This window comes from Pleuronectes platessa, chromosome 20 (assembly GCF_947347685.1).
Source record: "Pleuronectes platessa chromosome 20, fPlePla1.1, whole genome shotgun sequence".
Classification (NCBI taxonomy): Eukaryota; Metazoa; Chordata; class Actinopteri; order Pleuronectiformes; family Pleuronectidae; genus Pleuronectes; species Pleuronectes platessa.
In genome coordinates this window covers 9997752-10024794 of record NC_070645.1, presented here as the reverse complement: position 1 = coordinate 10024794, position 27043 = coordinate 9997752, and the positions used below count along the sequence as shown (strand labels likewise).

The 27043-nt window shown below is 43.9% G+C and overlaps 1 protein-coding gene across 1 annotated transcript in view; it reads right to left on the bottom strand.

Annotated features, from left to right (window-relative positions):
- The window catches only part of sema5a (sema domain, seven thrombospondin repeats (type 1 and type 1-like), transmembrane domain (TM) and short cytoplasmic domain, (semaphorin) 5A), a 127124-nt gene that overhangs the window by 80662 nt on the left and 19419 nt on the right, over positions 1-27043 (bottom strand). Inside the window, exons 2-3 of the mRNA XM_053412535.1 lie at positions 11905-12117; positions 1546-1645 (exon numbers count right to left, since the gene is read on the bottom strand). Coding sequence (XP_053268510.1) covers positions 1546-1645; positions 11905-12052 — 248 coding nt within the window. The 5' untranslated portion in view covers positions 12053-12117. The remainder of the gene's footprint in view (positions 1-1545; positions 1646-11904; positions 12118-27043) is intronic.

The window sequence follows — 27043 nt, the reverse complement described above, 5'->3', positions numbered from 1 at the left end:
TGCCGAGATCCATAAATCTCCTGTAGAGTGGCTATCAGCCAGATCTCAGCAGGCCCCCTGTTTTACTGTATTGATATTTGCATCGATCCCTCATTCCTTCCATTATCACTCATCCTTCGAACTGGCCTGCAGCCATCCATCCAGCCACATCATCTTTCCCAGTCAGACTCAGGAGACGCCGCGCCGGCACACACAATAGAACCAAATCTCTTGTTTGATCTTTTGAGTGCTGCAGATACCAGGTGTTGATAGGATTGACTGAGCTGTAGCTAAAAAATAAGCAAGGACACAAAAACGTTGTGAATTACATTAAATTACATTAAATTATATTATATTATATTATAGTATATTACATTATATTATATTATATTATATTATATTATGTTATATTATATTATATTATATTATAGATTGTGGAATTGACTCCACAGGGAATTTACTCACCTTTTCAACCTTTGCTTTTAATCTGTTCACACATAAACACACACACACACACATTCCCTCTGATTAGACCTTACCATCTAAGTACCTGCAGTACATTAGTGAATTCCCTGGGCTCACTTGTTTTCTGTTTATTTCGCTGCTCTCCTTCCTGCTGTTATCTCCTGTGCCTGTTGTAGTGAGTTTCTCTCTATTGACAACTAAAGCCATTAACAGAAGTGCACAGCACACTTCATCTGGAATCAGCCAGCGTGAATGCATATACTCCTGTTCCTCTCACACACGCACTCTCACACACACACACACACACACACAAACACAAACCCACACACAAACACACACTTGGCTGGGCTTGAAAAAAACTATGTACAACAAAACAATCTCCGAAGCCATTGTTGTCTGACTTTTGACATCTATAGAGAAACTGATCATTGCTCATGCAATGCACCAGCAAACATTGGGGAAAAAAGGACAATGAATGACAAGACAACAAAAGAGGGAGGCAGGAGGGACGAATGAAGTTGTGTATCTAGACATTATTCCCGGGAGCTGTATGCGGGAATGCAAATGTCCAAATCAGTTGGAACAGATTCTACCCTGAAAGCTCCCTCGCACAAAGTGTGTGTGTAATTTCCAAATGAGTCCATGTGTGAACAGAACAAATGATTATCCAGAGGATTTCCACCAAGCGTGTTGATGACATTTCAATGTCCGACTGGCTGTGAAACTAAGAATACAAACATCTGACAGGGAAGAGGTTGGAACATTTACATAAAAATGGCCACAAAAATGTCAAACCAGTGAGGCGATGAGATTCGAAAGCTTCTGTTGACCAAAGCTGTCAGACACATTTTAGGTTTGATATAAACAAAACACTGTGACTTCAGCAGTGCAGTTTTTGCGTCACATCCAGTCTCCTGCACGCCCTACTCATGCGTCATCACCCCTCAAACCAAACACACCTATTTTGCAGTAGGTGAGAATCTGACACCGACAACTCCAGTTGTGTGCTGCATGTGTGAAAGTCAACTCCAGACAATGTCCAGACCTGCTCGTGTGAGATAACAGCTTGAGAGAAGAGAGAAACCTGAGGATGTGTCTTACCTGGCGCCGACGATCAGTTCGTTCTGGCCGGGGTCAAAGGTCAGCTGAGAGTAATCCACCGTGCCCTCCGCCTTGAACCTGAAGATCCACGGCTCCATCTCTGCCAATGACAAGACAGGAGAAAAACAACGGTGAGCCAATCGGAGCGGAGTGTGCTTACGACTGCAGGAGACAGCTGTGGGTGATGAATGAGCTGCTGTTGACTTTCCACAAGACACTTGAAGAGAGAAGGGATTTTTAAAAAGGCCAGAACGACAACTCGCTCCACTGCTGCTGTTATCAAGACATTCACTTATTCAACTGCAGGTGCATTAGTTGAAAGCTTTGTTTACAACTGGTGTGAGTTCACTCAGACTGGCTCGGATACGTGTGCGGCATAAAATGCTCAAATTAATGAGGCAAGAAGCAGCAGACGTGCCGCAGACTGTGAATGAGACTTTGCTCAGTGGTTACAGGTCATTAGTGCTAATCGCTGCTGACATGTGCGACTGGCTGTTGCCACACCACACGCCGACCTGCAGCAACACTCTGCAGAGGTGGAGGCTACTTAAAAATAATTAGCTGCGTGGGACGGCTGTGTACCTGCCGTCGACAGTGAGTTATCACAGCTTGACATCATTTCAGATCAGCGAGGCTTCAGTTCAGCCTCCTTCAGACTGAACAAATCCCACTTCAGACGCCTCCTGCTCGATAACGTGCAGAGGAAACGCCGGGGCCAACAGTGGCGGAATGCAACTCGGGTCATTTACTCAAGTGGTTAAGTTTAAGTTGAGAATAATTGCATTTCTATTTTACACTACTTAATAATTCTCATCTATATTTCAGAGGTGGGAAATTGGACTGCATTTTTAATAGCTGTGGTGCATTGCAGATTTAGATTTACATATTAAATATTATAAATACCTAAAACATTATAAAATGCGACGCATAGTTAAAAGTTTAAACTACCTAACAGTATGTAAAGCATTTGAAATGGGCTCCACGACAAATGGCAAAAACATGAAACTGCTGCATATAAATGCATCAGTAACAATTATCTATTAATACGATATGAATACAGCCCTCACACGAGCATTTCTCTGCATCGCGACTCCAGAAACTCATGATCTAATATCAACTGTTTAAGTAACAAGAACATTTTGTGCAGACCACGTTAATTTCACAAGTTAAAATGTGACAAAAATGTGTAAAGCCTGGATGTTTCCATGTCCAATAAACGGGATTACATGTGATCACACGTGTCCAGATGTTTCCTACATGTGTCCGTCACCATAACATGACCTGATATCTAGTTCAGTCAGACAACTCACGTTCGATCATGTAATATATTTATTACAACAGATTTAGTGTTTGGCGTCTAGGCTCCAACTTAATCACTCCCCCATATGATTACACAGGAATAATGGGAGTGATGAGCAAATACTTGTAACCCCCCGTTGGAGCCTACAGGTGGATGCTGGGGTGGTGGAGGGGCTGAAGCAACTGGTGGTAATATTGCAGCTACAGTGCGAGCAAGAGGGGTTGATGGGAAATATATCTCTGGTTAAATAGACCACCTGATAAGGTGGGTGTGTATTATATATGGTTGTGGAGAGTGAGGTATGTCACATGATGTATGTCACATGATGTATGTAACATGCGTTGCCTGCCAGAACTAGCTCGCCGGCGTCGCCATATTTTTTATTACTGAAACTTGACCTGATCTCAAAGGTGAAGAAACTCTAATTTTCTTTTTGCCATAGGCCATAAATCTAGATTATTATATTTCTTTGTGTAGGCTGCACATTTATCATTGTTGGATAATGCCAAAGTTCAGTTTTTTTTTTCTCTCTATCACAATGCATTCAGAAAATTGCTCAGGTCAAACTCTAAATTCTTACCAGCGCTCTCCTATACTGAAGGAAATGAAGAGGAGAATGAATCAGGAATAAAAAAAAAAATAAGGTTAAGAGCTGTCGTTGGTTGATAAGGTCACTCGTTCAAAAAATCATTTGACATGGATCAGAGTGCTCAGACATTAGTGCTCCTCTGGTTACATGTCTTAAAACCACAGGTCCAGAGCCGAGACGCAAGAGGGAGAAAATGGTGAAATTCAGTTTTCCTGTGATATGACTCAGTGGGAACCTCTTTGATTTTAAAATCCCATTAAAAACTGTACTGTTGAGTGAGTGGTTTCAAGGATGAAACGTACACCCTGTGTGAACCGTGAAAACTGATGAGATTCCAAACGTCTCCCCCACTTTGGTGAACACACACCTACACCTACACACATAAAGAGCATGAGAGAGAGAGAAAGCCAGAGATAATCCCAGACAGTCACTGACATCTTATCCACAACATGCCTGTTCTCATGGCGCCCAACCCATTAACCCCTGACCAATCGAATCTCAGGCCCGGGGTGGTTGCTGAGCGACGAGGACGGCCTGTCTTTCATCTGGTCACCTGATAGGTCGGGTGCGGGTGGTCAATCAGTCATCTCGGTGACGTGTGCTCTCCATCGCTCGTCACATGCCTGATCCACTGTCTTAATCACCTTTCCCGGCAGTGCTGTACACACAGATCGGATTTCACTTGACGAAAAACGTCTCCATATTTGGGACAATTACTGCAGATAGTGATAAATCTGGATTTTTTTATTTTTTAAAGTAACTTTACAGATCTCCAGCAAGTCTGAAGCTATTAGGGACGGTTGCTACAGTGTTTTAAAATCACTCATCACTACATCTGCTAGATAATTCCAGACGAAAACATTTCAAAGGGACATTTTTCAAATTACCGGGAAGACTTCCAACAGGGCCGTTCAGAGAGAGAGAGAGAGAGAGAGAGGACAGCTTGAATTCACTCCTCAAAACACATTATCTACTTCTGCGCACACCTGTCAGACGGCATTTCAAATGAAAGCGTGTTCTCCCCTGACTGCATCACAAGCGAGTGCTCCGGGTCCCTGCGACAAACGTGGGATTTCGGAGCGATTCCCCCCCCCCCCCCCCCCCAAAAAAAAGGAGACAGACAAACAGAGCGAGAAAAACGGGAGCTTCCGAAGAACTTCCTCCAGCTCACGTAGAGGGACCGAACTCTGTCTCCCCTCACAAAACAACGTCATCTGCTGGGAGACACTTGTTCCCTTTCAAGTCGCCAGTGATGAACACAAGAGAGCGTCCTGCGTCTGGTTTTTGCGCCGCCGATGCATTTTCATTAGAAGTCGCCACATAATTATATGGGAGATCACGATCCAACTTCACCCCAAAGTTTTAATTTTTTCGAAAATCTTGGAATGTGCCAACCCTTCGGCACCACTGGGGTTGTTTTTTTTTATGCCATCGAGCGGATCCCTGGCATACTAATGGATCTGTGGCACACCTCGGGGGGGAAGACGCCGCTTGACAAACTTCTCCCCCCATAAATCTCCCCGACTCATCGGGGGAGGCTCGCTAACGCAGTGATGGAGTGTGTATGTGTGTGTGTCTGAGACAGCTAGAGAGGATGCTTGTTGGGGTGTGCAAAAAGGGGGCAAAAGGTTTTAATTGAACCGCACTCAAGGGATTGATGGCTCTTTGTGACGAGGCCAAGGACTATCCATAAACATTCATATCCGGCGTGGATGGGCACTCCCAAGGCTCTGCGGGGAAATATATACGGAGCTTCCAAAAGTCAAACTGGCGGGGGAATAAGCAGATCGTAGTTTGATGATGCAAAACTGTGACACACTTGAGAAGACTTTCAAAAACAACGCTGCGGGACACCGGCTCGGCTCCGCCACAGACACTAATCACAGTGATTTGATCTCTGATCTATTTATTTGTCTTCAGACGGGTGGTAATAATTTTAGAGGCACCCTCAGGGGGTTTATGATCCCAGATAGAGCCAGCAAATCACCCTTATTGTTAACCTAGAAGAAAAGGAAAGCGTAGGGCAGCCGTCAGCTAATAAATATCCCCCCCCCAGTCCTATTCAATATCCCGCTTCCTCGAGTTCAGCGCTGCTCTTACATGGCTTCATGTCAGCTGCACTTTAAAAGCATGTGATAATGTAATCACATCAGCACCAGTCATGCTTTTACAGGAGACGGCTGCCGATTATATGAAGGCGTAATCACACACATGCCACACACACACACGCACACACACACACACACGCATACACACACACACACACGCACGTATAGAGAAACGCACATCCCTCGCCCCCTCCTTCTGCTTGGCCCCCATCTTATCCTCTTAACCCCTGTCTTCCTCCTCCTCCTCCTCAAAATAGACCAGCCCATCACTCACGTCCTATTTGTTATTCCCCCGCTCAGACACGTCGAAGTTGACACAAAGACAAAATGACAGGGATGTATAAATATTTACACCCAGCATCAGAGGCCACACCAGTCTTCAAGTCTGCCAGCGCTCAGAGTTACAGCTCTTCAGCGTTGACGCGCCGGCAGCCACGGCCACATGTGGAACCAATTCTGAAACACGAATGTTTTTTTTTCTTTCCCTCAGTGGTGTAAATAGAGGGTGGCAGTAGGCACTTTGATGAATGGGGAGTAACTCGACGCTAAACGTTGCCCCGTGGAAATGGGCAGGAGAAGAATGCCAACTAATTGGTGAAGTTGGGGAGAGAAGAAAAAACAAACACCTGCCGATTTTTTTGTGAAAATCGTAAGAGCGAGGAAAGGTCGGCGGGGACCTTCACACGTGGCTCAGCGCTCGGCGGTTTCTCTCCGTTGTGTTATTTGCAGTAAAAAAACAAGGAGCACATTTCAGAGCAGAAAGTCCTAATAGTCAAATTAGCATGGCTGTGCTGTGGCCTGAGGGCAACAAGTGAATCATGCAAAACAAAACCACTGCGAAGCCACAAATAAGTGCAGTAGAACATATTTAATCTAATGTGTATTTAGGAGCTCTTGCCTGTGGGGGTTTATCCAAATATGAGCAGACCCGTGCCAGCTTTTGAAGTAAAACCACAGCTCAGATACTGCTGACCTTGAACGTGAGTAGAGCTAAAGTTAACGTTGGGGAATTTTTCTACTGTAAAGACCTCTGATGGTTTTAAATCTGAAGCAATCACGCCCAGATGACCGATTGGAGGATCCTGGTTTGTAGCTTGTTGCGTTTATGAATGCTCTGAGGCCATTTGTTTATTTTCCTGCTTCGCCCCACCCCTCCCCTCCCCCCTTCCTCTCTCTTAACGATGTGTTGGCCGTCCAGGGACGATAAAAAGCCGAGTTCGGTCCGTGGTTGTAAAACAAGTCTGCCGGTCCTGCTCCTCGGAGACACGGCCCTCGGCTTGGCCTGTGAAGCCATTGTTTACACTTCAGTTTATACCCTTTAAAAGCCTTCAAGCCTTCACATGGGAAAACTAAAATACAATGCTTTATCAATAAAGTAGATTTCCGCTTTGAGCAACAATAACATTGCAAGAGCTTGATTATAAGACATGCTATAACATATCTTTAAGAAATGGGGATTAAATCTCTCAACACCCCTCAACATTTTTTCATTTGAATGAAACATATTTACATTGGAGCTCTGCTGAGGCTGTTTTCAGGGCGCACCTTTTGGGTAAACATTTGGAGCACAGCTGCTGAACTTTCTTTCTGAAACCCCACATTTCTGAAACCACCATAGAAAGCAGAAAAACAGCCTTTGGACTACAGCATCCTCGCACCACAGTAGCAGTTCTGTCAGCCAAGTGTTGTGCCAAGTCAGAAAACCACCATTCCCTCGTGGGATCAGACCGTTGCGGGACACGCCCTTCCACAGTCAGGGCCACAATCACATAGAGAGAAAAGGAACACTGAGGCGGGAACACTCTCGGTAAACCCTTGACCTTGGCTTCTCACGACGAGTCACGACCGCTCTTTGGGTTCTGCATTGTTTCACTTTATTTTTACCGGCCCAGCTGAGGCTGTGAGCTGTTCCAGTGAGTCTAGGAATCTCATTGGAGTCGGTTCAGATTCAGCGGCAAGAGCTACCAATTAAAGGTGAAGCCGAATATCACCCTTTTGCTTCCAATTACCCTTCTGTCAGCTCCAGCCTTATACTTGAATATAGGGGTGTCTCTCTGTACTTTATGCTAAGCTAAGCAGCTGCTGCCTGTAGTTTCAGCTTCAAGCAGTTTTCAGACATGAACTCCAGAAAAGGTCTAGAAAATGAGGTCCTGACATAAATTGTAGTTTGTCTTTCACATATAAAGAATGCAGCAGGAGGTCGTCGTGGTCAGACACTTTCACAACAACAGGAAAATATAATATATAATAAATATAGTAATGTTCAGGGCAAGGCGTGGTGCCAGAGTAAGGCACGCAGGAGGCAGGACATGAGGTATAATTTAAGCTGTGGCAATCACATGTTTTTGTTTAAACCACATTGAGACAAGCAGTGAATCAAATCACCAAAAGCTCCCGAATACCGTCTTCCCAAGTTGACCAACCAAAATCTTCATCAGCGTTTTCTACATGTATGGCACCTTTTTTTCACCCTGAGATATCGGTATTCTCTTTTTTCAGTTCAGCGTCCGTCACATGACATCCACACGTCCTTTCCCTGCTGTATTTTCACGTGGGCTCACCCGGACTCAGACATTTGTGTTCTCATATACAGCCCCCATGGAAAAAAGTCCGTACTTCATGTCTGGAAACAGCTTTAATGAACAGACACACTTCTATCATAGTTTTTGATAGCAAAATGCAAAACTACACCTTTAAACAGCTGTACAGTTGAACAATGGCCGCACAGCTCTAAATGTGTGTGTGTGTGTGTATGTCCACGGTTTACCCTGAGTGGAGCGGGATTGTTGTGTTGTTGTGATCCACAAGGGGAAATCGAATGTGTTTGTAGTTCTCCCAGCTTGGCTGAAGATGACACGTTCACATTCTCAACGACCAGGGATTACACAACATTACATGGCGCACAATGACTCACAAAGGAGATTGAAATAGGTCTAACGAGAGGTTTCTCTTCCCTTACACACGGTTTGTGCGGATGTGCATGTGACTGTATGTTCCATTTACGACTAACACTTCTTCTGCGTTTACTGCGAAAAAAAGCAAAGGCCTATAATTTGGCACGTCTTTAAAAGCTATGTGTACTGTGCAGCTCGGAACAATGAGATGCGTTTGAAGTGCACAAAGACTATCATCAGGCCATGAAAGAGAAGTTATCGGGAGTGAAAAGCTCTTTGGGAGACCAGGGGATTCAGCAGCTGCTCTGCAAAGGTGCTGATTCTGGCAGATTAGGGTAACTAAGTAAACAAAGTGCAATGATAAAACTTGTGAAACTTCCTGTCCCCACATGACAGCAAGAAAACATCTAGTCTTGCAAAGTCTGCGGTGCTTTGGAACTCCTACGACCACGGCAACAAAACTGATGTGCGCGTAGTTAACAAGCTCGTAAGGAAACTTTGGATGAACTTTTAGGGATCAACACCCTTAACAGGCCAATGAAACCCACACGCATACCTGTTTCTGGATCAGTGCAGTTTAATTTTTACGAAAAATATTTCCACCTTTTTACGGTTTGCATAAACTCCATCTGGTTTAACACGTAACCTAACACTCCCCAAAAGAGCACGAAAAGTGAAGTCAAACTCTGAAGGCGCGACTGCCTGTAATTCACTGCGAGGTGAACCGTGAAATTTCATCCAGGTGCCAGCCACCGTGAGTCAAGACTCAAAAGTTGCATGTCAGCGTGATCTGGGGATGTGGAGAACAGATCGTCTTCCCCTGACATGATGGGAGAGAACTGAATGACGAATAATCACACTTATTTCAATTCCCGTGGGAAAGGGACACGAAAGCTGATAACACGCTGATCCACAGCTTCCCATTTCTAACTTTAGCAAGGGGACAACACTTTATTAAGAAACATGAAGGCCAGAAACCTATTGCTCTGAAAGTAAAAAAAAGGTAGGATGATAAGGTAAAGCTACAGCAAGGTGGAATTACAGAAAACACAGACAGTCATTATCTCAGATGTTGAATTAATGTTCTTAAATCTCCTTAGGATCTGCTAAGAACCTTACAGATAATCAACATGTTTATAAGTTTTCCACAGTGCAAAGTAATCCAGCTATGGTACACAAGAGGAAATTGCTTCGATCTTATTTGCAGTATCAGACTTTGAAAGCCTGTACTATAGGAAATGAACTCCTCTGATAGGAGATGTAAATTACAATGTAAATGCTCAGCTCCATTCTGAACGTGTCCTCAAGCTTCATGCTTCCGGAGGAGGAGGACCTTAATGAAGACTTTCCCAATGTGCTACTTAATAACGTACTTAACACAGTACGACTAGAATATGTCTCCATTGAAGCTGCAGAGCCTCTAATCCACCTCGCCGCAGGAAGAAACCATTGTGTCATCGCAGCTGATCACTCAGCCCTAAAGACACTGATCCGCAGACAGCCAGTTCCTCTCTCGTCCTTTTCCCTGTGCAGTTGCCTCTGTGGTAGTGAACCATGTCTGATTGCTTACCGAAACGTCGACCCCCTTTATCAATGCTCCCATAATTCAGCCCAAGCATTAAGCCACCGGAGCTTAATGGGCCATTGTGGTACATTAGAGAACACAAACGCATTGACCACGGATGACCCGCCGGCTGGTGTGTGGTCCCTCCGCACGCAGAAAGCACAGGGCGAGAACGTACCGCGTTAGCCGGGCAGTTAGTCATCATCACTGCACTCAATTGGCACAGAGGGAGGATGGCCACCTCAGCTGAGAATGAAGTGACAAAGACTGGGGAAGAAAGACGGAGTGAGAGCCTGTGCCGGGCAGTGGAGTTTGTGCCTGCATGGATCTTAGTACACGCCGTGACCTTGGTCCTTCAGTAAACTGAATCCATAACAGATCTGATGTGATTATCTGACTGGAAATCTGCTGGACTGTAAAACAGCTCGTTGACATTTCGCTGTTTTGTACAGAGAACGGAGAACTGCAAATATCACGACTGATACTTCCCTTAAACCACATTTCACAGCTTTTCATACATTTAGTGAGCAATGTAAGAAAGAGTGTCAGGACAATGAACTGTATCTACAAACTGCAGAGCCTTGTAGTTAAAGTACAAAACAAAGGTAATTGCACAGCCTGCTATGTACATCTTCATTTAAGAACAACCGAGAAGGAAAAAGTCAAATTACAGTAAAGAAGCAGAAAGTTTTCTTTCACAGCCTAAAAACTGAATATGAATTTAAGTTTTCTGATGAAAAAGCAGAAACCAGCAAAAGCAAAAAACTCTTGAATATATATGTCTGCCTAGATTATCACCTTTTTATTAGACTTTGATTTAATGCAGACGTAGACATAGGCAGGGTTTTCATTTCTACTCGACTACAGGACTGAAACTATGCCGTCTTCCAGAAATAGTTGTCGTTGGCAAACTAACTGTGCTAATGACGTTTGAAAAAGAGAATCACATGCAAGGGCACTTAAATATGGACTTTTTGACAACATACATGATATCGTGCTGAAAGAAAAATAAGTTTGAGTTTATTATGACTATACTATACTATAGTGCATCAAGCTAGTGAGCTACACATGCTAACGTTAGCAGCTTACTTGAGGATAGTAACATTGTTAAATCTATCCCTGACATTACTGCTGGTGTTTTTGGAAAGGCCAATAAAAACTAAAAAAAACGTCAAACCGTTTCAATTGCAAAGTATTACTCAATTACAAATTTTGAATTAAGCTGTGAAACATATCCCTCTATAATATAATCAAAGTTTTAGGCTCATTGTTTTCTGGTTCTTTTAACCCAAGTGTTTATACTAATTCCCATGTGGATTTTATGTTGTTAAGACAATTCTGAAGGTTGAATCTTTTACTCCAGATTACTTTTGGTGCTTTCAACAAAATAGGCCAATGATAATAATCATTTCTTTTTGTGAACGTGCAGAGGAGCATTCTTGTTCTGTCGCTGCTTGAGGAAATTATCTTAACAATCGGGCTCTGTTAACTAGCTGCCCGATAAAAATGTCAATGTCTTCTGTTCTTTTTCCTTCGGTCGTAAATTTGCTTCGAAAAGAGGATTGGCAATGTCTCCCTGTGCGTTTATGTCTCCTAGCAACAGTAAAAACGTCCCGATGAAACGGTGCAGAAACCTTCAATATGTGGTCTGCAAATCTAACGTGGTGTAAAGTGGAGGTAGAGGATGATGGAGGGGAGAACCTGATTAAGGTTGGGCTGAAAGACTGAAGGGAGGGAGAAATGGATGGAGAAGGAAAGGATATAAATTACTGGGTACAGAATACTGGGAAGTTCACAAAACCAAGGAGGGACATAAAAAGTTAATGAGACGCAGCGATAGTCTCACCCCGGTGTTTGTGCGTGTGTGTTTGTGCGTGTGTGTTTGTGTGTGTGTGTGTGTTTACCTGAGTGTGGGACGAGTGGGTGCTCCATCTTGTGACAGGGTGACTCAGGCAGCAGCACTGGCCCTCTCCGACAGGCCACGCTTGCAGGCCGCAGGACCAGCATGCACTGCAGCAAGAGCAGTGCATGCTGGGTAAAAGGGCGTCCCATGGGGGCCTGAGCTTGGCTCACTTTTCCTCAGGCCTCAGGGGGCCAAGACCATTGGAAAGACACACCTGGCGAGACGGGAAGAGAAACAGAGTCAGGTTGGGGTTTGAACAAAGGCTGATGTCACAAGCGCTGAAAAGCCTTAAAACGTGATATCGCACCTCTGTATCACCACAAGTATCTTACGAAACGGGAACGAGGGGGGGAGGTGAAATGAAGAGCGAGTGATCGGGGGTGTCGGGAGTTGTCGTTGGGAGCAGCTCGTGCTCCTCACTGGCACCCAGACACCTCACCTCTCTCACCACTGACACCCGCTGCATGAATCACAGGCGGCTCCGCACGAACTCCCAACACCTAATGAGTGCGTCTCATATCTCACATTACAACCCTTTGTGCGTGTCTTTGTTCCCACTGCAGAGGAGCTTTTCTTGTACTTAATGATGAAAGGCAGCCATTCTTACATGTGCGCCGTGTGCGTTTGTGTGTTTGCCATTATTCCAGAGACTGTTTCTTCGCGGGTGACGGATGCGTCAGCTGCACTGCACCCCCTCCTCGTGGGTCAATTAAACCCTATGGCTGCTGCAGATCTGATTTGTTTGTATTCCCACACCCGTATCCTCAAATTGCTGGATATTATACTATAACACTTACAGCATACTCATTCGTCCTGGAAAAGCCATTTGCTGCAGGAAAAACAAAGCCGTTTGCGCGACTCAATTGTTTATAATTTCTTTCTTTTATGTGTGGGGGGGTGCATTGATAAGTGGTCTGGACCATCTACATCATTGCTTTTTAATCATTCATGTCATTCTGTTACAAGGAATGATTCACGCCGAGCACAACAGAAGAATAAGCCTCCCCGAATGCATCCCACATTATGAGCGAATATCTTAGCTATAAAAGGGCGAGTAAGGGCAATTTGGCTTTGCTAAAATGTGTCATATTTGAAAATGTATTCTGTAGCCGAGCCTGCGGAGCGGAAATGGGCTTTTCATTTGTTGTCCACTAACTCTGGAGGGGTTTGGGGGGGTGGAATGGGTTTTGTATAGGAGGAACAGAGCAATCCTCCGTCCATGACAGATCTGATAAAGTGGTGAATAAGCAAAACTATTTTTTGGCACATAAAAAAAACTGCACAGTGCAAAAAAAAAGAAGAGAGAAGCCAAACAGAGCGGGTGTGGTGAACAATGGCTCTCTTTAGACAGACCTCGTCTCGACTCCTCTCTGAAGTATGAATCGTCCTCAGAAAGCTTAGAGTGGCTCTGGGGTAACATAACACACCTAGAATGGAAAGTTTACTCTGCCTTAAAGTGGATGAATAGGCTATGTGACCTTGGGGCATTTATGGAATTCATTTAAAGTCCAATGTATCACTGTACGCTGCAGTGGGGATATGCGGTTTTGCCTTGAACCCGCGGAGTAATGTAAAACACCTGTCATCCACGGCGGGGGGGAAAGCAAGTGACAGCCACAGCCACTTGCCTCTCTCTGTTCCTCTCCCCGTTCGTCTTGATGATTCACTCCTCAGCCTCGGTACTCTTTCGCGTAACCACTTTAGTCGCTCTGTCATCTTACATGTCACTTTTCTTTGTCTGCCACTTTCCTTGACAGCTCCTACCTATTCTTTTTCTTTTCCTCCTCCACCACCGGAGAGCCGTTTTACCTGTTGCAGTTGATGGTGAGCGATTGGTTTTCAGCGGGTCGTCTGTTAGCTGGAACGTTCCTCTTGTCATTTTTCATTGAGTCTTATAAACTTTTATGTCTGCATTCAGCAAGCGAAATATATTTCATAATCTGCTGGGCACAGAGGTGAACTCGACACGGGAAATGAGATTATTGCTGTTTTTGCAGTCGTGTGTGTAATTTAAAAGGGGCCGCGGGTATTCACACACTCCGACACACACGGACTATGACAGGAGCCGGAGCCGAGGTCAGAGGGTTTGTTGACCTTGCTCCCTCCGCTCCGTGCACACGACCTCCTGTCGGCATGTACACGTCTCCGCGCACGTGCAAACACATGTGGGTGTGCGTATTTGAAAATCACACCAGTTCCACCATGTTGTACATGTATAATATCTACTGCTGTTGCGTTTATCGTGCGGCAATTTCAGCTTTATTAGTGTTTTGTAGTCTTGTGGAGAGTTTATGAGATTTTAAAAGTCTTTTAATTGTGTTTGAATAGAATGTTAAAGGTGCCCTGTGTAGTTTTTTTTGTAAACAAGCAACACTTTTTGTTACCTAAACGCCTATTGTGTTTCTTTGAAGTCAAACACATGTTTGCTAGATTGTTGTCTTCTTCTCCTTTACCTTTCTTGGCTTTCTTGTTCTTTTTGCACATTACCACCACCAACTGGAGGTCAGGGAAAAACGTGAAATGGTATATGCATCCTCCTGCATAGGAAAATAGACTATATATAAAGATGGACGATACATCTACAACGTTCTCCCACTATCCATAACTAAAGCCAAAACAGTCAGGGCGCGAGTGCCGCCATCTTTCACATTTTGTCTGTGCAGTTGTGATCAGGGGGTGGAGCTTGTAGGGACATCCCGCTGATACATGTGCTCAACCAATCGCAATCAGTCTCAGCTGTCAATCATGACATTTCAACTCATTTATAAAATAACTACTAAAAAACAAACCTATTAGGAAAAGACAGTACTTGCACAAGTCAGTGTGATAAGAACTACCAAAAATTAGATAATCTATCTTTGAAAAGAAAATACTTGTTGTATGATTTGACCTTTTAGTTTGTAGCACCAGGTTCTGTCTGCTAACATGAACGAGGCAGGACATGAACGGTACTGGAGCCGGCCATCAGGTGACGTCCATCTTTATATCTTTATATTCAGTCTGTGCATTTAACATAAAGGGACCCACTAAAAAAAACATTCCTCAACCAAGTCTCCTTAATTTAACCAAAGAATTATTAAACAAAATATGTAAAATAGCAGGTTTGATTCAGAAGGAATCTAAATTATGTTCATTGGGACTTTTATTTGAATTTCAATTTAATTTATTATTCTATTCAGCAGTGACAGCAAAAATAGCATTTTGCATATTTAATGTCAGAGTCGAATTGCATATAAGCCCTCATTGTGTTTGCTTTATACTTCCAACATCTGGTTTGAATGAAGCTCCACATGCTTCCATTGCTGCATTAGCATGAAGATGAACCCTAATGAAAACCTGCCACCACGCAGTGACACACAGGAGACCTCTAAACTCTGACGTACTGTAAATATTTATTAGCCATAAATAAGAAAATGCACATGTCACTTTAAAAGCCCTTGGATAACCTGATTTACACCACACGTCATTTGCATCATGCCTTTTTATTTAAGTAAGAGTCAGCCAGGAGTTGATTTAAAACCAAACCATTTGAGCGGTTGTTTCATTCGCCTGAAGTGGTCTCTGGTGGATCCTATTCTCTCTTTAACTCACAACAAGCCACGCACTGACAGGTCCTGTGGGAGAGAACTGGAAGAGCTTTCTGAGCTGTTCGGTGGTCTAAACCCTAAATCATCTCCAGGGCATCAGCACAAGCCTCCTCCACCACCACCACCTCCACCTCCCCCTCCTCCTGCTGCTGCTCCTGCTGCTCCCACTCCTACTCCTTTCTCCGTCTCTCTCACACTTCTACAAATATGGACACACAAGAGCGCTCGTGCAGCGCCTGAGCATTTACAGCACACACACACACACACACTGAAATCACCTTGGGACCAGGTGATGGATAACAGCAGAGTACATTCAGGGCACGGAGCAGAGGGAACCTGAGCAACACAAAAACTTAGCATGGGGTAAACGATGTTGTCGTTAGAAATGCATGTACGGAGCAGATAATAATGTATAATACATCATGCAAGCTGAGATAGTGTCTTTGATGTTCTACTGATGTTGTTTTTGGTTTTAATTGGGTTCTGCTTGTGTACTTGTATTCATAAGAACTGTAAGAAAGGTTAGTACTCGATCTAACCAAACAGAGTATGTTTCTATCCTGATATGCACTGTTTGGCTCTTTCAAACCTAGAAGGGCACTTTCAGCACAGACCTCCACCGAAGCTGGATTAAAGACAGTGAAAAAAAGAATCTCCTGGAATCGCTTAGTTAATTAAATCCACGTCTGAAAGTATCCAACAAGTTTCAAGACAATTGGTTCAGTAGTTTTTGTGTAATCCTGCTTAAATACAGAGAAACAGCAATAAAACCATAACCTTTTTGGCGTAGGCAATAAAAAAGTAAGGAAACACATTTACAGACCATCATCAGTACTTTATTGCCCACACAGTTTCTGGCTATTTTAAAATCATCCGGGTTTTATCCGAGGTCGTTTCTGCCTCCAGAGCAAACAGTCATCCAGGAAAAAGATCGTAAATACAATCAGACATCAATCAGTGATGTGGCTTTGCATGAAAAATATATATGAGCGTTTGCAGGAGCATTTTAAGGGACTTTTGGGACCCAGGCACTAAATCTGTATTCTCTTCATTATAGTTTTCAACCAAACCTCTAAAACTGCAAAGCCTTCAGTAGAAAGCTCGTGGCGGGGGGCCTCCTGGACATGGCTGATCATACAGTTTAAGGAGATTCTCACAAAATGATTGCTGCTCTGGACTAACGTGATCTGCCGCACTCAGGGGCCCTCTCTGAACTCGGGGCCCCGAGGCGATTGCCGTTCAATATAACATTATTGCCATCTTTTTAAGTTTAAAAACAAATACCTATCAAAATCTATATCCATTAGAGTCCGGAAAAAATAGTCAAATGTAAATTTCATGATCAGCAGACCCGTACTTTAACCTTAGCCTCTAGAACTAAATGACAAACCATAACTCTGACATCACGCTGAACTCTAAAACCAAGTCTTAACTGTGAGACATGTAAAGTAAATGCCCAAAATGTCCTCACTTTCCCCAAATGTCTTTATGCCAAAGGTAAAAAAAACTCACACTGGTCCTCAAAATGTGCAACCACATGCACACACACACACACACACACACATGCACAGACACACACACACACACACAGACACACACACACACACACACACACTCTTCTTCTTTGCATTTCGGCCGTTGAGGTGTCGGCTCACTAATCAATTGAAGTCTTCCTGCAGTAACGAGCGGAGAGAAGATCATATTAACACCCATATTGATTTTGTCTGAGGGCGACTTCGTGGTGCTTACATTACACCGTACATAATGAATGGACTCCCAAATAATCGCCGGCTTTGTGATACACGAAAGCGACACACGCTCACGTGCATACACGCCCGCACGTAAACAAGTTTGTCAAACACGAATGGTACAGATGATCCATCTGTCCAAACACAGTCAGAGTAGTGTGAGATTGGGGTCACACCACAGTGCTGATGGATGCCTCTCTCTCTCTCTCTCTCTCTCTCTCTCTCTCTCTCTCTCTCTCTCTCTCTCTCTCTCACTCTCTCACTCTCTCTCTCTCTCTCACTCTCTCACTCTCTGTCTCTCTCTCTCTGGCCAGACAGGACAAACACCAGTAAAACCAGCGCTGACTTTGCTTAACACCAAAGCACACAAACACAGAGCTGCTTTACTGTATATATATACGTGGCTATTTACGAGTTGTGAGGCAGAACGCTTGGATGCACCCGTCTGGGTGTTTGGCGGTTTATCGCTCTGTCTATCAGGCGAAGTTCTTGCCAGCTTTTGTTTGTTGTTCTGCGTCTCTGTCTGCCAACTGGTAGCTACGATGTTGGCGTCTTGTGTTTGGACCAAAGCAAATAAACACAAACACACACAGAGAAGTGACGGAGATGTTTGCTTTTTACTTTCCTGTCTGACAGGGAAAGCTGTCTAGTGGATTGTCTGACTGATTAGTCTGCGATTGAGCAAAATTATTGATTGATAAAAAAAGCAATGACGGAAATGACAAATGTCTACAAATGTCACAGCTCAGCAAACGGCCGCCTGGCGGGCCAAACGTAGGACTGATTCCCTGGCTGAGTGACTGACAAACTAGACGGCCAGGCGGGCAGACTGAATGACAAGTGATCTGCCAAGATAACATAATATAGACGAGTGAGTGACAGAGACTGATGACTGAGTGAGCGGCTGCTGCGTAAAACACAACATGATTGACAGATGAAGAGACCGGCTGACTGACCTCTATTCTGTCTTGGCTGTAATGAGGATTTTTTTTTTTTTAACTGACATCTGTCAAATTATTCAAACTTCTATCGTCCCTGTCCCCTGCCCCTCTACGTTTCTACCTTTCATTGACCTTTTCCCTCCGTGTTTATGCTTTCAGTCAACCCCAGTCCACCGGGTGTCTCATGGAGTCAGCGGAGGATGAAACAGAGAATGATGGAGTGATGATATCTCCATCAATTGGGTTCATTTCCGCACAGCAGGGTCCTTTCCGCTCGGTGACCTCGCAGATCAGGGGACGGATTAATTCCCTGTGCAGAAATGTCCATGTCCCTCCAAGAGTGGGATTGACTAGATGCCTTGTTTGTTTCTGAACCTTATCTGTGGCGAACAGTGTGGGCTGTTTGAAGCGCAAATCAAATGTGCACATGTGCCGTCTTTTCCAGTCTCTCACCCACTGACACCGAGTAAACAGCTCTCTCAGTTCTCTCTCCAGCCCAGTTTGCATTTCACACTCCACCTTCCTCATTCTGAAGCAACTTCTTTCTGCTGTTGGATTCAATATAAGTCATCATCAAGTCTCATTTACGCTGCCTTTACGTACGAATAAAGACACAAAGTCACTGCCCCCATGCTTCAATGCATCCTTTATATTGGCATGAGGGGGGCAAGCATTACATCCACTGGAGGGCAGCGCAGTGTCGAGGGTTTCTGACAACGACAAATATGGCGACAATGGAGGAAGTTGTGATAATTCACCTCTGAAGAAAGACGCCATGATGTACACACAGTGGAGGTCCAACTTACTAACTCGCAAAAATCTCTCCTCTAAGTTACGCCATGGTTGACATTTCTTTCTCGTGTTCTATTGTGTACTATAAGCTACTATTGGCAATCCTGCCCCCCGAATGATTTTCGGTGGTACTGCACCCTTTTATCGGTTTCGTCTTTACCCATTAGCTTTCAGAGGATGTGCACAATCAGTTTGTGCTCTATCAGTTTCCATAGTCGTATCTAACGTTGAGCATAAATGAGCCTTAAAAAATTGGCAAGAATATAAATGTTTTTGTGTCCACGTTGTTTCCTCTTCACCCCCCAAAAACCTCATGAACTTTCTAGTAAACAGACATAACGTGCGACTTACACAACTTCCCCCTCCCCCTCCCTCTACTCCTGGATGTGGGCAGCCTTGGCTCAGCAGCCAATTGTACACGACTCATCTGGAACTATCGACCCAAATGCACTCATCATACTTGTGTGTGCATGAGCAAAAAATGAGACACATATCGGAGCTTATGTCATTTTTTTTTTTATGTGCTACATATTATATCTCTTACTTTTCTATTTGAATCCTGAATACAAAGTTTTATTTTTCCTCCACTCCACTTATTTTTGCACCATAAACTAAATCAAATCTAAGGCCATGGGAACACCTGAGCAATTCATGTTTGTAGAGAGAGGACCTTGTATAGATGTCTGTCTGCACAAATCAATAGATAATGTGGTCATCTCACTTTTTCTCTTTTCAATTTTTCCATTACTGTACAAAACAGCACAGCTTCACCGATTGAGCCTTCAACTGAATTAGGTGAAAGGCATCAATTGTGCCGTAAAAGCCGTTTTAGCATTTATGGCTGATAACTCACGAGCCATAGAAGAAAACAGGATCTTGGATCTCCTTGAAATTATAAACATAGGTTACGAAATTGATTTTTACAGTTCTCTCCCTGCAATAGTGTTGGTACACACTTATCTTCACAACTGAGTGGTGCCGTGACAGCTACCACGGCTCATCAACATGCAAGCAAAATATGGAAAAATATCTCCAAAGCGGTCAAGGAGCAAAGATACATTCAATTTCTCCAGATTGTTTTTTATTATCTTGAGTTGTTTTCAATTTTGCAGTTGGTTTGGCATTTTAGAAAATGCTAAAATCAAGAAATTGTTTTTTTAACTTTTAAAGAAAATCACACTTGACTTTAGACTCTGGAAACAGTTTCTAGTTGATAGTGATGCCTGGCTGCTCATGTGTATTTCTTTAGTGTGATACTGTATTTTTTTCAGTCTTGACTTCAAACTGTTCCACAAACAGCTCTAACTTGGAATAAACTCCTAACCAAACAAATAGTGGGTTTGCTAAAAGACGTGGAAAAACAGATAGTTGTGCTTTGTTGTGTTAATACAGCTGAGGAAACAGCTGCTGCTTCCTGGTGCAGCTTCTTCGGTGCTGTGCTGAAAAATCGCAGGTACTCAGCTTAGTTCAAAGATTGTTTACAGAAACTTCAGTTAGAACTTTTACTGTGGGTTGTGTCGGGGTCAATTTAAGATAACGTCACACACCCTGCTGCTGAGTAATGGTTGTACATATCTATACCGCTGCAATTTATTTGTATTCATTGCACAAACACAATGAATTTTAAACACGACTAAGTTTGTATACTGTGTCCATTGGGGCGTTATGTACATCACACACATTTGCAGACAATCACTGAGTCAGAGAAACACTCACATGGGCCGACACACACAAACACACATCAACTCTCTCTCTTTTGCTCGAAAACACACCCGGCAATTTCATCTGCGTCCCACCCTAACTCTCCAGAGGTTCCCAAATCCTGCTGTTATTTTTACTCAACTCGCTTATCCTCGAGCGCTCATCGAGCGCCTACTGGGTGTGCGTGTGTGTGTGTCGACGCAGCACAACCTCCAGACAAGGGACGGCTGCAACAACATGCAGTGTGTGGCAGGAAAAAATGCGACATCATGCCTGATAGAAGAGAAACATCTGCGTGAAAAGCTCTCACACGCCACCAGACAGCAATTACCAGCATGACCTGGCCCAGTATCCCTGCTTCCATGATTGCTGGAGGTAGTTCAATCTGACCTGTGACTAAAAAGCATTACGGAAAGCCTGGCAGGGTAACACTTTGAATACAGAGCAGGGCTTTCGAAACTGTGCACTTCTAAATTTAGGTCAAGGTAAGGCAGAGTCAGGACTTGCAGCCACCTCTATAATTACAGAAAATTAATCATCTCCCAGGTTGCTTGGTTGGTTTCCTTTCGGCTTTTGGCAACGGTGCTATGCAAAAATATACAGGGAGAACGTGCTTTAAGATACTGTTTTATTAAAGCTTGGACAATTTAGCTTTTTCACTGAGATTTCTCTCTGAAGATTGATACCAGCTAACATAGCTCATGTGGTACAAGGGCTCGGTAGCCTGCTTTTGTCCAGGGTTAATAAAATCCAAATATCATTTCCAAAACTGACTAATAAACACATTCAAATCACAAATTACCGTTCGTGCATTAGCATCACATTTTACCTACAGACAAATTCTCAACAAGAAAAAACTGATAATTTCTCAAAAACAAGTTCATTTAACAACTTGTCTGAGATAATTAACTTTGTCAAAAATACCCTTCTTTCTCTAAAGATCACAAATTAACACAAAATACACATTTCCAATTTGTTAAATCCGTATACTTACCTGAGAGTTACATTTATAGGCCGGACTATTTCTTGACTCTGAGCAGTTTCCAGGCAACCGGAGGAGACTCCAGGACGTGATTGTTCCCGACCAAGTAATTAACTGGCAAGTAAATTGGCACTTTGTCATTTTAACAAACAAACAACACACAACGTGTTAATTGCTCAGCTTCAGAGGTGATGTTCAGGTTTCGAGTCGTTATGCTTCGCTAACTTATTCGGCTCCTGGCAAAAGTTTCACATTCAGTGTACGGAGATGAGGACGGTGTCAGTCATCTCGTTTAAATCTCGGGAAGTAAGCGAATAAGTGTATTTCCCAAAAATGTTTAACACCAAGAAAAAACCCTGACGAATTTCAAAATGTAAAAAAACAGGAGATGCAAAACAGGAAATGAAAAATCGGTTTCATCAGAGATTCTATTTTAACAATCTAAACCTAGTGCTGGTGTAGTTAGAGCATGTCCAAATACAACAGGTGCACAGTTCAGAATAGTCGGAATTAATGTATTTATACTCATTCCCTTTAAGAGCCAGGCGGATGTCTTGTATAATGATTAATCTGCCAGTTGGTTGAGAGAAATCTTCTCTCCAGAGGAAACAGTTTTCTGCACCAATGACTTCAGATCAGTGTTTTTTTGGTGTAAAAGTCAATCGCCTCCAACGCTTTCCTCTGCCTCATTTTAAGACCATGGGCCTCAAATTGGCCCAAATACAATTGCTATTTAAACAACGTGGGTGGAGAACAGGAAGTTGACCACTGCGCTATTCTAAAACTAGCAAAGACACTTACATCACGCTGTGTAAGATGGGGTCCTAGGAGCCATGGACAGCACACAGCTGCCTTCAAGTGCCAGTAAACATTTCGCTACAAGTTCTATCTCTACCTGTCAACAGTCTACTGCTGCTGCTGCTGAGAGGTGGCTGTGCAATACATCATCAACTTCTTAAAAAAATGGAGTGGTTGACCCAGGCACTGATCAGCTATTGAAACGGCAGCGCTGACAAATAACCCGAACCCTCAGGCTGTGCTGTCTGAGCTGCTCTCAATGTCAAGGAAGTGCTGTTCACAGGGAGCAGCTTGTCACAACATCCTTGAAGCGCTCGGAGAGGCTTAAATCTCCGAGAAGAAACCACTGTCCCAAAAAAAACGACATCTCACTGAGAGATGATGTTTCTAGAGCAAGGTTTTACAAAGATACTTCACTGACAGCAAAGCCAGTGCTCGCTCGCTGCCAGCCACCTGAAATAAAGTTTCAGGGTTCTTTTTTTTTAGTTTCGAAGTCACTGATTACTTTTAATTAACAGCTAAAACTGAAGATTAATACAGATCCAAGAAACCCAGTTTGTTGTCTCCCTGGAGATGATCAAAACAATCCTTTTCGCGGATTGTTTGAAGAATATAGATAATGTGTCGGCATCATGGATTTCTTCAAGTTGAAAGCTTTTGTTGTCTGTGCGGTGCATCGGCAGAGACCCACCCCCCGAGCGAGGAGAGGTGTCACCTCACTCCTGATCAAGGCTGCGGATCGAAAAGGACTCAAGACTTAACAACAAAATAACTCACCGCACATAAAGGGGAACACAAACATTACACTCGTGCGCTCCAGCAGACACGTACACACTCACCTGGGAATGCAGCGATAAGGGACATAAAGCCCGGCTTGCTGAGGAATGGTGACATTTTTAAAGCTTTAATTACATGCTTGGCTAACGGGTAGCCGACTGTCTCACCGGGAGCAAAATTACATTATCACTGTCCACAGCTGTGCATAGATGCAGGTCTAAAGCAGCCATTCGCACAAACACACCTGCTCTCTGCACCTCGGAGGCAAAGTGAGGCCACCCCGCCGCTCTGCTGAAAATCAAAGGTACCAACCAACTACGGGAACAGCTCATTGATCTAGACTTTCAGGAAACAGCACAGGCGTGACTCAGAGAAGGAGGAAATACTACCTTAATGTAGGAGTGGTGCTCAGTAGAGTCTAAATGAAAAGAAAATTACAGTCATCCGAGGGTAAATTCCTCTTATTGCGCTGACAACGTGAAATTAGTCAATGGAGACTCTTTTTTCTTTTTTTTGTTCTGCACAGAGCGCTGCGGTTTTGAATCATCCAATTACTCACATTGTAATCAATCATATCAGCTTTGGTGGTGACAGGATGTGACTCTGGGAATGATGGATGGAATCTCTTACAGATACGATTCCTCTGCAGGAGAGGTCGAGCCCCTGAGCTGCAAACTTACAACTGTACAGTATGTTCTGTTAAATCTTACACGGCAGAGGTGGAAAAAGTTAAAACTGTACATTTATCCAGATGCTGCACTTCAGTTTTAATCAGATTTTTAGGTTTTACACTCAACTACGTTCAGAGGTTAGCTTAATACTGTACTTTTAACTATTGTACCCTCTGCTATACAGAGCAGTTACTGTGAAGCTGCTTGAGAGGCGGTTGTGGCTTAGGAGGTAGAGACAGTCATCTATTAACCATAAGGTTGGCGGTTTGATCCCCGGCTGCTCCAGTCTGCATCCTGTGTCCTTAGGCAAGGTACTGAACCCCAAATTGACCCAAATTGACCCTGACGGCTAACCTGACCATGTGTGAAGGAAAAACTGTTGCATATAGAACTATGTACGTGTGTGTGAATGCAGCTTGTACTTTAATGTGCTTTTGGAGAAGAGCTACATTATGACAGGCCATTGTGGATTGTGGATTTATAACTTCTGCCCCACTTAAGGTGTCGATTCATTTCTGAACTCGAAGCCCTGATCTACTGGTTTTCTCATCACTTCATGCATGACAACATGGAACACTAGAGAAAACACACTTCATCACAGTTGTTGAAGTCTTTTAAAAATCAGATCCGTCACTGACAACAGTCCGATCCAGTCAGAGTCAAAGGGAGGCGGGGACCAGGGAAGTGTGCTGTAATCAATCTTCCTACGTTCCGTGCAATCACCACATGCAGGATAACAAGCCTAACAGCCTGCCAACTTCCACAGCCCGGTAATTGTATGCCTGAAAAACAACAACAACAGCCACCTCTTTGGCAGGAACAAAAATCACAGGCACGTTGACTTCAGCACACGTAGAGGATCTGATGGGGAAGGAGCCATAAGGAAGCTGCCTAAGGATGACTCGTCTTACTGTATCCGAAGAAATGTGGCAGGAGGGATAGTAAATTAGCTCTCGGCTCCACTGGAACCAATTAATTACCGGGGCGTGTGCGCGTCAGTGTGTGTGTCCGTTGAGTGTCTGGCCTTTGTAATTCTCTCCCATTAACACCAGAGACAGGCACAACAGTAGAAAGTTATTGCATTAATGAGAGGGTGAGAGGAGTTTGGTTAGCGGCAGCTGCTTTAACATGCAGCAGAAGTGGTCTTGTGTGTGTGCGTGGGTGAGTGTGTGCGTGTGCAAGCGCGTGTCTCTCTGTGTCTCCGTCTCCCCGAACATGTCTCCCAAGGGTAAAGTGGAACAACAGAGGAGCAGAGGCGGACACGGCGCCTGCAGGCACCCGATGTGATCGTGTCTCTGCTAAACCAAGCAAACAGATGTCCTCTCCCTCCGTCTCGCCTCTGTCTGTCCCCCCCCCCCGTCTTTCATGCGCAGTGGTTAGGAGTGGGAAATGCACGTGTGCAGGTAACCTCCTCGAAAATAGAGAAACCAGAAACTAGGAGCCACTTTCAGAACCGACCTGAAGTCCTTAGCCCCGGGCAACTTGTGTCTCCGTATCTATTAAAGCCATGTTAAAGCGAAAGGCTGCTGTCGAAACCACGGAACTACAACTTCAGTAACTTTTCATCTGCAGTCGGAGTCAAGAGGAGGACTTTATTAGTCTGCGGCGCAATTAAGGAGGTGCGGCAATTGAAACATGTTGGTTCTGCATTTATGCATATCACACACACACTGTACGTCCTGTAATTTGTGCACGGTAGCAGAAACTGAAATATGGCAGACATTAAAAGCTCATTAATGCTTTAGAAACAGAAACAGACAGAGCTTTATTTTAATACCCATTGTACATTTTGTTCTATGAAAGCTTACGGATATGAATAAAACAGACAAATCAGAGCAGTACCACAGGAAATCGGGGGGGGGGGGGGGGGGCAGTGTAGCCAATAGTTGAAGCAAGATGAACCTAGGACAGTTGGTAAGAAATTAGGCATCTTTGTCGTTACTTCTGACTCTTTCGCTGCCCTCTAGTGGATGTATCTCTTTCGTATGTAAAGGTAGCATAAAATGAGCATACACACACCAACCAAATATTTCAGGTTTCCTAAATAGAGTTTTACTGTGTATAAATATATCAACTGTATATACATTAATTGGAAGTCCTCCAAGACCTTTTTTTTTTTTTTTAAACGAGTCGCTCCTCTTGAGGTCATCGGAATGCACATAATAAGAACGGCTGATTAATAAGTTAATTTACATCCTGTGAAGATGGGAGTGAGCGAATCAAATGATTTTTCTGCCGTGTCTTTGAAATCCAAACATTAAAGAGGGTAACTTTGACCATCAGTGCCTCGGTGATTAGGAGCATGCGGGGAGGTGGTAATTGCATTTCCTCCTGTGATCCAGTGTATCTTCCCTCACAAGGGAGGCCGGGCTGTTTGTGGAGCAGCGAACAACAAACACAAACGCATCTCTCGCCAAACACACTCTCTCTTTAATAGATAATAGACATAGAGATGTCCATCATTACAGAGCTGCATCTAAAAGCCTCTGTAATGAGGTTTTCTCTGGAGAATCAAAACCACAGTTTGCCTCAGCACTGTCCCTAATGATGTCTGACAAAATGGTGGAGACGTCAATCAGACAGCACATTTTGTTCATCACATCAGAAAATCTCACAAAATTAGAGCTTAATGTCTTCCTCATGCTAATGGCATCAACAACCAATATTAGTGTAACTTCACCCTCAGCTCGGAGCCTGAAAAAAAAGCTTAAAACTGGGCAGGGGACTGAGAGGGTGAGGGGAGCAGGGCTGGATGTGAGAGGGTCACTGTCGGGAAACACTTTCAGACCCCCCAAAAAAGAGAGGGAAACAGAATCGCGAGACACCTCTGCCGCACAGGAAGTGGAGGATGTTACAGAATCCAGAATCCCCTGAAGTAGAAATTAAAGTGGGGGAACCTGGCAGTCCCAAGCCAGATCAGTTCATTGGCTCCAGCTCTGTTACGCCCAAAGCCAGAGGTCTCAGGGTTGAGACAATCCAAATACAACAGAGGGTGGAGGCAACGGATCGTTTGTTAGACGGCTAATGCAAGTGAACGCTCAAATAAGTTGTAGAGCTATGTGATTACCATTCCACAGAATGTCCAATAAATCAAGAGCGACAAACTGCCATCCCTACCAATAATGTCTCTTACCCAGGTGAGT